The following is a 15,841-nucleotide window of genomic DNA, read 5'->3' on the forward strand; positions in this document are numbered from 1 at the left end:
AGCGAGCCCCAGGCTCCAAACCCGACAAGCAGCCACCAGGAGTGAGTCAGTGGGTACCTGGACACCCATCCCCGAACATAAAGAACCACCAATGCACCGATGTCTGAGGGCATCTGCCACTGGCAGGGGGAGTGGTGGGGGGAGATAGGCCTCCATACCATGGAGGGCCTGAGATGTCCCTAGAGAGGTGGCGTCTGATACCCAACCTGACATATAGACACAGACATAAAGGCACACACAGATACAAACATCCAGTCCCACCCTCATGCTCTCATATGCAATTACTCAGCACTCACCCAACGTGGAGACAGACATAAATAGACACTGTACACACAATCACACTCCCCAAGCGTACTCTATACCCCAGGTCTAGGTACCCTTGCCCCTGGAGGGGGAAACTGCACCCAGACCCAGGTAATGTTACCCTTTTCCCTGGGGTGGAGAGAAGCAGACCGCCCCGACTCCGCAGCAGCAGGCCCCACATTCCAGACCCCAATCGGATGGCCAACTCCTCCTCCCAGCCCCCCCGCCCCAACAGAGAACGGGGGGGTGTGAAGACTCCAAACCTCCCTCCGCCCGCTCATATGTAGTGTTGATGCATGTGTGTTCTAAGGTGCATTTAAAACCCAGGGGGGCATGGAGCCTCCTGATAGCCCTCAATGTATACGTGTATTTAAAATTGAGAGGTGGGCAACAATGCCAGGGTTGAGGTTGTACACCCTGATGGTCTTCTGGATGACGTGTAGCGTCGGGGGGGGGGGGGTTGCCTCCCCTGCACCCTGGTGACACACCTTTACCCCAAGGCCCTGCATGTGTGGGTGATTGTGGTGGAGTGGGAAGAGGGAGGCAGCTGGAGATGGGGAGGGAAGGAAGGTAGGATCGAATTATTGATTGGTGTGGAATCATTGGCACAGCTTCTTTAAAACCGTGCGATAGGGCCCTGCTTTTTTGTCATAATATTGGTTAGATTTACTTGGCTATTCCTGATCATGATGTAATTACATAGTACACAGTTACACAGTATTGCAGTAATGTAATGTGTTATTGTATTAAATTCAGTAATGACATTACAGATACAATTATGTCATTTATGTCATTTATTTGAAATGCATTTCAAAGGCTGTACAGTCATCTGCACTCTGAGCGGAGAGAAAGGAAAAAATGGTAAACTGTGTTCAACACAGAAACAACTTACATTTTACTGTTAACACAACTTTTGCTCTTTGCGAACCTTTGCACAGACAGTATCCTAACACAAATCTAGATGAGAACCATGCTTGCATGCTGACCCCAGTCCAGCAGCCAGAGCCTAAACTTCAAAAGGACACAAAAGCAGTGACGAGCAGTCAGGCTTGCAGAACTGTGGCCTCCATTTCTACCTTTTTCTAAAATATAACATGTTTATAACATATAATATTTCTGTTCATACCTAAAGCTTGTGACAACAAATGTGTCAGCTTTTTTCTTTTTCAATTCAAATGTTTTGTCCTGTAGACATTACTGTGTACTTTATAATGTGGTTTCTTGCCCCACATTTAGCCTAAAGTATATTTTTTATGTATAAAGCCTTACTGGGTGATCTCTCTTCTTGTCTATGTAAACTCTGTGTAAAGCTGAATGCTTTTGTGTCCCTGGGAGAGTTCAAACCTCTTACAAAGTAGGACTGCAACTGCTATTCAAAAGCTGGACATTGTGATGTCTTTGTGATTAATTTACTTGGTTACTTGGCAGCTGTTACTTGGTCCTCCTGATTTGCTTTACTTTTTGTTTTATGTGTATATGTGTTAATACTGAGCTTAGTTTAAGAGATGTTAATCTCAGCAGACATTTTGTTTGAAATTAAGGTGTTATAGCTAAATAAAAAACAATGTGAAATAGGTCCGTGAAGGTTCTCAGTCAGCCAGGTCTGTGTAGTCTAGACGCTTTTCTTTCCAAACCCCTTAGATTACAATGTGGAATAGGTGTAAAAACAATAGCAGTGAGAGTCAATGAGAAGGACTAACATGGATTGGGAAATGTGCTCCTGGTGTGAGAATTGCATCAGAAATCTGAACCTCCTTGCTTTGCTTTGATAATTATGACCACTTTTAGGTGAGTATTGTTCCCTATTGAAATAGATGTAAACACCAAAACACAGCATATGGCAAGCAGATCTCTGATGTGTGTGCTCAGCAATAAACACCACTAAATATTTTAACCCTCAAGGAGCTTGTAAAACATAGTGTGAGAGTGAAGTTAAACTCTCCTTTCTTCAAACTATTGAGGCACTTTTGAGTTTCTAAATGAGACATCTATTTACAATGGCAATGTGAATTTAATTTATATAGCACATTTCATTCCAAGTAAACTCAATGTGCTTAACATATAAGATTAAATCATTAAAAAAATCTATGTAGGTCTACTATGCCTTAAGGCAATGAAACAACAAAGCAAGTTTTAGACAAAAGAAATCCAAGTTAACAAGGTTTTATATGTGAGATTTTAAACACATGTCTGTGTGTTATGTAACAATATAGTGGAATTTAGAGTATAAAGTCACTTCCTCTGTGTGTGTTGTTGTGCATTTGAGCCCCTCACAGCTTTAATAAATACCTGAAACATTCATGAATATGGTTTTTACACCCAACATTCCAACATTTAGTCCATTTTAAACCAAAATCTTAATTCAATTCAATTCAATTTTATTTATATAGCGCCAAATCACAACAAAAGTCGCCTCAAGGCGCTTTATATTGTACAGTAGATAGCACAATAATAAATACAGAGAAAAACCCAACAATCATATCATATGACCCCCTATGAGCAAGCACTTTGGCGACAGTGGGAAGGAAAAACTCCCTTTTAACAGGAAGAAACCTCCGGCAGAACCAGGCTCAGGGAGGGGCGGCCATCTGCTGCGACCGGTTGGGGTGAAAGAAGGAAAACAGGATGAAAGACATGCTGTGGAAGAGAGACAGAGATTAATAACAGATATGATTCGATGCAGAGAGGTCTATTAACACATAGTGAGTGAGAAGGTGACTGGAAAGGAAAAACTCAATGCATCATGGGAATCCCCGGCAGCCTACGTCTATTGCAGCATAACTAAGGGAGGATTCAGGGTCACCTGGTCCAGCCCTAACTATATGCTTTAGCAAAAAGGAAAGTTTTAAGCCTAACCTTGAAAGTAGAGATAGTGTCTGTCTCCTGAATCCAAACTGGAAGCTGGTTCCACAGAAGAGGGGCCTGAAAACTGAAGGCTCTCCCTCCCATTCTACTTTTAAATACTCTAGGAACAACAAGTAAGCCTGCAGAGCGAGAGCGAAGTGCTCTAATAGGGTGATATGGTACTACAAGGTCATTAAGATAAGATGGGGCCTGATTATTTAAGACCTTGTATGTGAGGAGCAGGATTTTGAATTCAATTCTGGATTTAACAGGAAGCCAATGAAGGGAAGCCAAAACAGGAGAAATATGCTCTCTCTTTCTAGTCCCTGTCAGTACTCTTGCTGCAGCATTTTGGATTAACTGAAGACTTTTCAGGGAGTTTTTAGGACATCCTGATAATAATGAGTTACAGTAGTCCAGCCTGGAAGTAATGAAGGCATGAACTAGTTTTTCAGCATCACTCTGAGACAGGATATTTCTAATTTTAGAGATGTTGCGCAAATGGAAGAAAGCAGTCTTACATATTTGTTTAATATGTGCCTTGAAGGACATGTCCTGGTCAAAAATGACTCCAAGGTTCCTCACAGCATTACTGGAGGCCAAGGTAATGCCATCCAGAGTAAGGATCTGCTTAGATACCATATTTCTAAGATTTTCAGGGCCGAGTACAATAACCTCAGTTTTATCTGAATTAAGAAGCAGGAAGTTAGCGGCCATCCAGGTCTTTATGTCTTTAAGACATTCCTGCAGTTTAACTAATTGGTGTGTGTTACCTGGCTTCATGGATAGATAGAGCTGCGTATCATCTGCATAGCAGTGAAAATTTATGCTATGTCTTCTAATGATGCTACCTAGGGGAAGCATGTATAATGTAAATAGAATTGGTCCTAGCACTGAACCCTGTGGAACTCCATAATTAACCTCAGCATGTGAAGAAGACTCTCCATTTACTTGAACAAATTGGAGTCTATTAGATAGATATGATACAAACCACTGCAGTGCAGTACCTGTAATACCTACAGCATGTTCTAATCGCTCTAATAGGATATTATGGTCGACAGTATCAAACGCTGCACTGAGGTCTAGCAGGACAAGCACAGAGATGAGTCCACTGTCAGAGGCCATAAGAAGATCATTTGTAACCTTCACTAAAGCTGTTTCTGTGCTGTGATGAGCTCTGAAACCTGACTGAAACTCTTCAAATAAGCCATTCCTCTGCAGATGATCTGTTAGCTGTTTGACAACTACTCTTTCAAGGATTTTTGATATGAAAGGAAGGTTGGAGATTGGCCTATAATTAGCTAAGACAGCTGGGTCTAGAGATTGCTTTTTAAGTAAGGGTTTAACTACAGCCACCTTGAAGGCCTGTGGTACATAGCCAATTATTAGAGATAGATTGATCATATTTAAGATTGAAGAATTAATTAATGGCAGGACTTCTTTGAGCAGTTTTGTAGGAATGGGGTCTAAATCATCTTATCTAAATCAATAAGATGAAGTTAAAGATCTTATTGGACATAAGACAAGTTTTAATGGACTGTTAATATGACCACACTCTAAATACTTTCAGAAATCATTGAAAGTTTTTCAAGCTATCATGTTTACAAACAGAAAGATTGACGCAATGTTCCCTCTAATTTTTCATGTGTCTGAGCGAACACATAAACTCCCTGAGCGGTCTCTTGGACCACTGTGAGCAACATTAGACGTGTGCACTGTGGTCACGCCAGCATCGAATCCATCCAAGTTACATGGTTTATTAAAATAATCAAATTACAGCATTTACATTTATGTTAGACTACTTTTAATTAACTGCTTTAGCCCACTTACAATGAAAATTTAAAAAAAAATCTTGTTCATGACCTGTGTAGTATGTTAACACTATTGGAAGTAAAAATAAGTTGAAAGTTTTGAATACACAACTTTCTTTCCTTTTTTTTTTTTTTAAATAAAGCTCTGACTTGTATTATGAGTATGAGTCTGTGGTCTGGGAGAGAGTCCTGTAACTCTCTGTCTGCAAAATACAGTATATAATGACCAATGTTGGGCAATTAAATATGTAGTTACTTCTTCAAAAAAGTAACAGAATTATGCAAAAAACAAAGTTTTTTGCAGCTGTTTACCTAAAAATGCAGCCAAGGCGTTTTTTTTAAATAAACATTTCAAACTATTTACAGAACAATCAGGTGTTCTGCATCAAATTTGATGCCACACAAATTGTTTGTGCCACTCCAAAAAATAATTTCTGTCCACTATGAGATAAAGGAGAACATCACAAGCCTGATATCTGCAGGCCTGACAACAGGAGATGTATCACTCCTGTAACACCTGTAACATTCAGTAGTCGCCTCATTGTTCTGACACACACAACAAAACTATTGACTACACCATCAGTCCCCAACCCCCGGGCCTCGGACCGGTACCGGTCCGTGAGTCGTTTGGTACCGGGCCGCGAGAGTTGAGGCTCAGGTGTGAAATGTATGGTTTTCAGGGTTTTTATCAGTTTTCAGCATTATTTTGTTATCGTTTTTATCGTTAACTCGGTTTTCCTGGGTCTTTTCACGTGTGTTATGAATAAATCTTCTTTTCTTCGGTACCGGTACTAGTTTTATTTTGTTGTATTTATCCGCGACACCTTAAAGGCCGGTCCGTGAAAATATTGTCGGGCATAAACCGGTCCGTGGCGCAAAAAAGGTTGGGGGCCACTGGACTACACTACACACTAACTACACAAGATTTGCGCTAAACGTCGCAAATCTCTCACATCTCAAAACACCGCCGTCACTCCTAAAACTTCCCCCTTCCTAAACAATAAATGCCATGTTGCCATATCATTTTTTGATTGGTCGACATGGTACATTTTTCGACTAATAGGAAAGGGTGGGGGGGGGGTTTTGGTGTTGTTTTTGCTCACAGGCAGAGAGTGCTTTCGAGCGTTTTCCTTATAAAACGCTGTTTTTACCGTTTCTTCCTGCAGTAAATATAAACAATGATAGTATTCAGGAAGAAAACCAAACATTGCATATATTTTTATCATAGCTCTGGTTTTACGTGACCTATCAACACTGTAAAAACTGGTATAAAGTCCACACTTTTTCCGTCAGTTGTTCCGTCTGTCCTGCTCACATCTCCAGTGGTTGTACACGTTGTCATTAATGTGGCTTCACTCCACATCAGCCACGCCGCTTTGCTAGCTAAAACACCGGTGTCGGCACATAAGGACGCTGTCATAGCCTGTCAATGACGTTGATTAGCTGCGTATATACGAATGTGAATCGCATTATTGGCTGGACTATGGGATAAGGTGGCATCGTTCTAATCCCATACGGGAGCAGCCAGTCACTTACTGACTAACACTGCAGAACAGAGTTGTTAAAGTTTTAATTTTAATTTCAATTCAGGTTAGATTTTTTTTTTTTTGCGCACAACACAGATTTTCTGTGCGCAGAGACCGTGCCAGCAGTGCGCACGCGCGCAGCTTAGAGGGAACATTGGATTGACGTGCATTCAAACGCTACCAAAAACATAGTCTCCATGGTAGTGGTAATAAAGTAAGTCAAAGAAAAACAAAGAACTATCTAGGGACTGTGTTCATGGTGAGTAAATCGGTTTTAATTGAATTGAATTGCCCCATGCTTCAATTTATAAGGGTTCAGGTAAAATCAGTCAATTAAATAATTATACAAAAAATGAGCATTCACAATAATACAATGATTCAATTATAATTGATAGAAAATAATCACAATTTTTCTCAGTGACAATCATGTTTTTATCTGACTGGCTTAATATCTGAGTCTGAATCTGAACTGGACATCTCTGACAGGTTGCATCGTTCCAAAGCCGTATCGACTGAGGTCAGTTTCAGGTATCTTCTCATCAGGATTCATCAGCTCAAGTTCAAAATAGACCAACATGAGGAAAACAAACTGTTTGAGCTCATTGGTGGCAAAGAAACGGCCAGGGCACATGGAGACCCCGGATCCCCAGGGCATGGTGTAATATTTTACCTTCTTTCCTGCTTTGTAAAAATCAGTTTTCTTGGTCCCGTCTGGATTCAGGAAGCGGTCATATTTGAATGAGTGCGGCTCAGGATGGATCTCTGGGTCATGGTGGACAGAACTGAAAGGAAAGATTGCAATTCTGTCACCCTTGCGAAGTAAATATTCACGCCCATCAGCCATCTTGTCCTTTATCACTGCCCTGGTGAGGAGGGGTGCAGCAGTGAGTCGGAGGGTCTCTTCGACAGCACTGTCCAGGATCGGGGTTTTCAACAGCATTTCACGGGTCAGGTTGACCAAAGGACCACCAGGCCGGACCTCCTGTCCAGATTCTTTCAGAACTTTATCCACTTCTTCCTTCACTGCTTTCATGGCTTCTGGGTGTTTCATGAGGAAGAGGAGCAGCCAGAATGAAGAAGGCCCTGTGTTGCCCTGAGAGGCCCAAAGAAGCACAAACATGTATCTGGTTATCATTGACATATCCATTCCTGTTTCCTCTTTACCCTGCTGTATGTCCCACACCCAGCCACTGATATTGTCCTTGGTTTTCATTTTCAGTATTGACAGAACATCCCAGAAGTATGCCTTCAACCTCTCTGCAGCCAACTTTTCCATCGGTGGGAGGACCCCATACGCCAATCTGGGGAAGAGCTGGTCATATTTACGAAACTCATGAAACAAAGCTTCTGATTCAGCTCTGTCTTTCTCTTTGGCTTTCTCCTCACTTTGTTCTGACTTGGGTGGCACATTGCCAAACAAGGCCAAATATCCAGCTCTGAAAACAACATTGTAGCTGTACCTGAACAGTCCATCTTCTTTCCAGGTCCTGTCCTCTGCAGCTGATCCAATGTTGTGCAACATCATGTTCTGCAAATTAGTCATAAAAGATTGGGTCAGTTCTTGCAGACCTTCCCCCTTCAGATGCTTGTTGCTGGAAATGCGGAGAATACTGTGCTCCCCTTCAACACCTTTATATCCAAACACTCTGTGCGCCAGATGCAGAGCAACCTTTCGAACGTCCAGTTTGTCCCGACTCTCCTTAATGAACCCCCCAAATGAAAAAGGGTCCTGGACAAATGTAATATAAAATCCTCCCAGCTGTACTGTAAATATATCACCGTGCTTCTTCTCCATTCTCTCTAGGAACTTCAAGGTGTTCCTGCGAAACTCTAAGACATGACCCAACCAAGGAATGAGCCCTTTATCAAGGGGGGGTTCTCCTGGTCGCCGCTGTCTGAACACTCCGACAAGGTACAGCCCTCCGACCAGACAAGCAAGAAAGCCAAGAAGGATCGGCAGCAGCAGCTCCATGACTGATTCAGTTAACCAGCACAGATTCATCTGAAGGAAAGTTTCAGGTCTGCTTTAATGAGCAGACCTTTGCTCCTCCCCCAGCACGCAGGATGGGTTTCTGGGAATTGTCACTAAATAGTCCAGAAAAAAACTCTGTCCTCAAGTAAACAGTGTTAAAACCTGTTTACTTCTTAGTTATAATTTACTAGAACAACGTGTGATGTTGATGTCCAATTCTGGTGAAAATAAACCAGAGTGAAGGGACTTGTCAGGCCTTCGCTGGCAGACGCGTAGAGTGGAGAGAGCGTGGACCCAAATGCAGACAGTGACGACAGACTGAAACTCAGAGCGTACTTTTATTGGCAAAAGGAACAGAATACAAACAAAAGCAGAAAGCGACGAAGTGTACCAGCAGTACACTGAGTACTGCTGGTACACTTCGACAGAGCCACCATCGAGTGTGTAATAATCTATTGCATATGCATCTGCTACACTAGCTGAACAGTGACCCAGAGGAAAGCACTCCAAGGGGTCATTAACACCGCTCAAAGGATCTACACAATACCCGCTGTAATTAAAAAGCTCAGAACATTATAAAAGATACCTCACACCCCGGTCACTCCCTGTTTGTTGCCCTCGGGCCGACCGTACAGAGCAATCAGTGTAATGACAAGTAGACTCAAATGCAGCTTTTACCCAACCGCCATAACATGTCTGAATGCTGCTACTAATAAAATGTCCATTACGCCACTTTTGTAATGATCTATGCACTGACTGAAGCATGTGTGGGAATGTATGTGAATGTTTGCTCATACTATTCTTATTAGCACTTTAAGTATTTTATTTATTGATTTTATTCAATTTTATTGTTTTATTTATATTTTTATATTTCTATGGATGATGCACTGATCGGAGACCACTTTTAATTTTGTTGTACCTGCGACAATGATAATAAATACATTCTGATTCTTCTGATTCTCAGAAATAAACTAAAAAAAACTAAACTGGGAACAACTACAAAATAAGTATAAAAAAACCTGAGCCCCTGAGATGTGGAACATGAAACATGGGACCCTGGAACCTTATTATTTGGTTCCAGGGTTATTCCAGGGTTATTCCAGGGTTATTTGTTGCCACTCATTCTTTCTCAGTCTTTGACATTTGACATCTTGATGTATGCTCAGTTATACAGATAAGTAAATCTCCAAAAGTTGATTCTGTTCATCTGGATGTAGCGTTTTCAGAGGGAGAAACGTTTTGTCACTCATCCAAGTGACTTCTTCAGTCTCAGCTGACTGCAGGTTTCCCCAATCTTATAAACAGTACAGCAGCACAGCTAGCACCACTGAAGGAACAATGGGCTGGGAGGTCAGTTCCTTCATCATAATTATGCAAACTGCTAAAGGGTAGAATTTCGCTGTGACGCCGAGATAAATCCAGCTAGTGGAACTGATCACAGCCACAGAAACAGCAATTCGAAACAACAATATTGCAGACAGGAAGCAGAGCAACTGCGGACAAAAGTTTCACCTGTCTCAGCAATGCATAGCCCCCAGCATCCAACATCAGTATGGAGGAGAGGAAGGCTCTCTCATCACTTAGTAATAACAACAACATTATCATCCTTCCGGCAGACGAGGGTAGGTAGGTGCACAGCGTTGCTAAACCAGAAAGACTATCATGAGAAAATTCTGTCACTGCTCAGTGACGAAAATACTTATGAGCCCCTGAAACGAGACCCAGGAAGTGTTTACGGGAAGAGGGTGATAGACTGTCTGAAGCAGTTAGAACAAGACAATGCTACTGACCGGACCTCATACCACAGGCTATACCCAGGGGGATTACACCAAGTCTGTATGGTTTACCGAAGATACATAAACAGGATGCACCTTTAAGACCGATTGTCTGTATGATCAAGTCGCTCACCTATAACATCTCTAAGTTTCTGCTGGTGTATGGCGTTATATTTGTGCCACAAAACCAGCCAATCACAGACTTGGATGCAAAAAAATCTGATTGGCTGTTTTGGTCTCCAATCAGCTCGAAATGACGAAATGCAATATCCCAGAATCCATTTCGTCCAAAACTCAAACGAGGCAGTGGCGGAGGAACACAGAGTGGCGGAGTTTGAAATATTACTCTTTCTGGGTCACAAAATAAACTTTTAAGATATTTTCATGCGAGAATGGTGCTGTGTAAACTTCAAATATCTGCTCGATTTATCAAGACATCACATATTTGCATAAGTGCTCTAACGTTTTCGGAGATGCCTGTTACCCACCAGCTGACCGGGTGGTCACTCGGGTTAAACATAATATATAAGGCTGAACTGACAAAAAATAGGCTGACTACACCACCAGGTATTATAGGAAAAACCATAAAGCCTTTGAACTAAAACAAACGCTGTTGTGACAGTGTTGTACACTGTCTTGTTGGTATATATGTATGATTTGTATCACCTTCATGTTTCCCTCTCACCACATATCCAAACTGATATCATGACCAGCAGCTTTTACAGCTGTGGCTCCAGCAAACATCAGCTGATACTAGAAAGTAATATTAAATAAATTCTAACAACAGCTTATCAAGCTTGAACGTGCTGCTGTTGTTTAGCGCAACATCCGCTGGTTTCCTCTTTCTGGCACAAAGTGGGCGATAAACAAACAAGAGAGACGGGACTTGTGGCAGAAAAGCCGATCAGCTAATCCTTGATCAGTTTCATGATTGAAGTAGCAACAGGAGAGGGAGGGGGATAGAATGAGAGAAGAACAGGCAGTTGTGCAGCAAAAACACAGAATAACTCCAGCTTTGTGTCTTTTTTTCATTCTAGCTGAAGTACGGGATGAATCGCGTTCCTTTTCCCCTCAATACGGATGTATTGTAATTGGTCCAGCCCAGAGTTCATCATGACCAATTGGCTAATCCACCACCTTTCATTGTTTATACCATTACAAAAACAAACAAACAAACAAACAAACAAACATAAAAATGAAAAATCACCATCGGCCCACCGGGCAAATGCCCGATATGCCCAATGGCCAGTCCAGCTATGCGGTCAGCTGGTGGGTAACAGGCATCTCCGAAAATGTTAGAGCACTTTTGCAAATATGTGATGTCTTGATAAATCAAGCAGACATTTAAACTCTGTGTTCCTCCGCCACTGCCTCGTTGAGAAGGGTCTGGCTGCAGCCACTGGGGAGCGCCATATTGCGACCTCCACAGTAACTGGAAACACGTGACCTCCACCGTAGCCGGAAACACGTGACCTCCACAGTAACCGGAAACACGTGACCTCCACAGTAGGCGGAAATACGTTCCTGCATGGATCATCAGCTGTGTCCCAAAATGTCGGCTGCATCCTCCGGAGGCCGCATTTGAAGGCCGATTACGTCACAGATTACGAAGGCTGTCCCAATTCGTGGACTCCTTCAAATGCGGCCGACAAATGCGTCCTTCATTTCCCCGAATTTGAAGGATGGGTCGGGTCTGTCCTTCGTGGGCCACCATATCCCAGAATTCATAGCGCGGCCCAGCCAATTCCAGTTTCCAACAATGGCGGCCGCTACTAAGTTTTAAAATTACTCTTATTATTCTTTCTGGGTCACAAAATAAACTTTTAACATATTTTCAGGCGAGAAAGTAGCTGTGTAAACTTTAAATATCTGCTTGGTTTATCAAGACATGGCATATTTTCAAAAGTGCTCCGACGTTTTTGGAGATGTCTGTTACCCACCCGCTCGATAGCTAGCCGGGGGTTTCAATGGTCACTTGACCCGGCGAGAGCAGCGGACTCCCGGCTTCATCGTTTTTAGACCCCCGTTTTCTTTCGCTACTCAGGTTAAACATGATATAAGTCACTCGGATAACTTAAAAATGTAATTGTTTGGCTTTTTTCAGTGTTTTATTTGTTCCGGAGTAAATCGGTTTGGCTGAGATCAAAGTTATTAGCTTAGATTAGATTAAATAAAGCTTTATTAATCCATCGGGTGGGTTCCTCTGGGATTTTTACACAGCTGAATAAATGTCAAAAAGAAAACTGATTAAACAGAAGTGTGAGACGGTCGAGAATTTACGCTAGTGTCCTGTTATATTTTAGATAGCAAGGAGCAGATGGCTGAGTTTATTAAACTCCACCGAGACAGCGGTGACGCAACTCTGAAGGCTAGACTGTCCCATTTCATAGCCTCGCACTTTCGGTCTTCGAAGGACCCGGCCCACGTAGACCGCGACGGCCGGGTCCTCCGAAGGATGCAGCCTACGTCTTGGGACACAGCTAATGACTGTGGAAACCTTGCAAGTGGATCGTAAAGGTTGGGACAGAGTCTTTCATGTATAAATTTGCCGTTAATAATTATATAATTCTAGGAATCATCTAGTTTGCTTACACTGATTATGTTGGCACTTTGTTATTGTTACAACAACGGTCATACCCCTGAGGTATCTAAACTTTAGTAAGGAATGCGTGTACTTTTGACACCTCTGGTTAGCATTTAGTGGTCAGTTTCAAACGTATTTGATTTTTGCTTGTTATTGAACGAATTCACTTCACTACTTTTTACTATCTGTAACATCAATGCACATTGTTCCATTTACTGCATATTGCACTTTATTCATGTCTCTCATTCCACCTGCATCAACATTGTAAAGTTTGTCACAAAGAGATTTATATATTTATAAATACTAATATTCTCCCGTTCCATTCTGTTCTGCTTTTTTATTGCCCAGATTTTAGTTAGCCTTTGTTAAATTGTCTGTTTTATGCCAATAGATAGATAGGTATGTCACAAATAAAAGCGTCTTTTAAATTATGTCTTTGTAAAGAATTTTCTCCCAAATCTCTTAGATGCTAACTGTAACGTGTTATTTCTGCTAAAACCTGAACTTAAATGTGTATATAGTGTTTATCTGTTTTTCTGTCTGTTTTAGATTCACATATCAATTTGGAATTCTGCCTCCAAGCCAGAATTGCAGGAATGCAGCACATGTTCAGAAGACTTTTTCACTGCCCTCTGTGCCCCACTTTCAGCCCTACTGTCAGGGCAAAGATTGAGGAGCATATAAATGGACACATTAAAAATGCTTTGCCTTTCAAAGGTATGTTGGTATTAAATATACCTCATAGTTAAAGTTATAAATATGCACTTCTTTTCAGCACTTCTGCAGTCTCTTTGTTGACTTAAAAGTTGCTTTTCACATTGTACAGTTCAGTGCATTCATCAGCAAGAGAAAAAAGTGTGTTTTCATTAAATATTTTTTTTTCCTGTTCACCACATTTCTTGACAGCTCTTGTGATTCATACCATTTTGCTTTCATTATTGAGGATGGCTTGGATATTTTTGTTAATATGTACAATATGTTGTTTGTTTTTGTTAATATGTACAATCTGATTGTTAGATAAACTGATTGCATTCTATACAACTACATTTAAATTACATGTTGTTGTTTTATCTTTTTTTTTCCTCTCTTAAAGACAAAATGATATGCCGGTGCACTTTCACTGTCCTGTCTGTAACATGACAGTCATACAGCATGGGGATATGGCAAGGCAATTATTGAAATGGTAAATGGCCTGTAATTGTATAGCGCTTTACTTAGGTCCCTATGGACCCCAAAGCGCTTTACACTACATTCAGTCATCCACTCATTCACACACACATTCACACACTGGTGATGGCAAGCTACACTGTAGCCACAGCTGCCCTGGGGCACACTGACAGAGTCATGTCAGCATTCAGGACTGCTCCCCACTGAACTCTCCGAGGAGCCCCGCCTCTCTCTCGCTGCACTCTCCGTGGAGCCCCATCTCCCTCTCGATGTCTTGTCTCCAGCATCTAAACCATTTTCTGAATCTTCGGTAGAACATTCATGTGTTCTACCCTCTGTGCTAAATGAAACTGCGGCTTGTGGAAAGTACATGAAAATGAAATGCCCTCACTGTGGTCTTAGTCTTCTTAAAAAAAAACTTCAAGGCTCACATGATGAGGAGGCATTCAAACAGATCAATAGATGTTTGCCTGGCCTGTCATCTGCAGTGTTTTTGTGTAGAGGGACTTCTTCCTCTTTGTTTTTCAGTTTGCAGAGGACATGGAGCTCTTTTTAAAAGCATGTGCTGACGAGCAGGGACTACGGGTCAATGCAATGTTTGACATTTAATGTTTGACACTTGTTTCCATGTCCATACTTTTAGTAAAAAATTGAAGTGTAAATGTAACAGCATTGTTTATACTTGTAACTTCAAAATAAAAGGCTTACAGTTGCTATTAACATTAATGTATTACCCTGTAATCAATAATATTTTTATACATTTTACGCATTACCCCTCTGGGCTCTATCCTGGCCATTTGTGGCCACTTCACTTCTTTTTTTGACTACTACACTGCAGTGGACCAAAAGAATGACGCAGGTTTGAGCTTAAGCATCTAATAGTTGTGTGTGTTTGTGCATGACATTGCAACGCAAATATGTATTTGCAAGACAGACTGGAATAAATTATGACACATCAAATATTACACAGGCTGCAGTGAATTTTTGTTGATACAGACTATTGAGCTTTGAGTTTCCCAGTCAAACTTATCTTTGAAGCACATGCTAAAAACATTTTTACTCTTGTACATTTCATAACAAGACACCATAGCCAAAATATTAACTCTCAAAAAAAATTTCAAAGCTGCAGCACATACAGCAACAAACACTGTTAGTAAATGTGTCCTGGAGTTTATGCAGGTGCAGAAAGTGCTACTGCTGTAAGGAAGCCTAACAGCTTCCAGATCACTTATTTTTCTGGAAAGATGGCAAGAAGGGCATTACTGCTCATTTCTACAATCTCCCAGTATTATAAAATGAAACCGTGCAAAACGTTTCGTTGGCATTGTTGTGTTTGTTGGGGAGAAAACTTACAAACATACAGTACATCACTTCAGAGTTACTCTGCTAGCGATCGAAGATTAGGGGTGAACCGCGTTATAGCGAGGGACCACTGTACAATAATTTCCAGTAGCACTGCTGATATATGAAATGGTGAGTTTTGAGGTTGTTTTCAAACAAGTGCATTGTACTAGAAAAAGGTGTTTGAAGGATTAAAAATGTAAAAAGTAATGACTATTTTATATTTATGAAAAAACCTTTATGCAGAAAAAGTAGCAAAGAAACAAAAACATAACACATGGACACTTTTGGCCACAAACAAGCTGAAGGGATGGTGATTTTTTTAACAAACCCAGAGTGTTAAAAAAACACTAACCAAATTTATTTATCAGCAGCATCAATATTAACAAAAACACAATTTAGTTTTCGCTGTCAAAGTCGATTTAACTGAAGTTACGTGTTTCCGGTTACTGTGGAGGTCACGTGTTTCCGGTTAGTGTGGAGGTCGCAATATGGCGCTCCCCAGTGGCTGCAGCCAG

General features: G+C 41.3%; 1 protein-coding gene across 1 annotated transcript; it reads right to left on the reverse strand.

The window, feature by feature from the left end:
* Nucleotides 1–6,929: 6,929 nt before the first annotated feature.
* LOC134617177 (5-beta-cholestane-3-alpha,7-alpha-diol 12-alpha-hydroxylase-like) lies at nucleotides 6,930–8,456 on the reverse strand. The gene has a single exon (XM_063462377.1). The coding sequence runs from the start codon at nucleotides 8,454–8,456 to the stop codon at nucleotides 6,930–6,932; it is 1,527 nt and encodes a 508-aa protein (XP_063318447.1).
* Between the last annotated feature and the right edge of the window lie 7,385 nt (nucleotides 8,457–15,841).

The sequence above is a fragment of the Pelmatolapia mariae genome, linkage group LG18, assembly GCF_036321145.2.
Source record: "Pelmatolapia mariae isolate MD_Pm_ZW linkage group LG18, Pm_UMD_F_2, whole genome shotgun sequence".
In the NCBI taxonomy this organism is placed as follows: domain Eukaryota; kingdom Metazoa; phylum Chordata; class Actinopteri; order Cichliformes; family Cichlidae; genus Pelmatolapia; species Pelmatolapia mariae.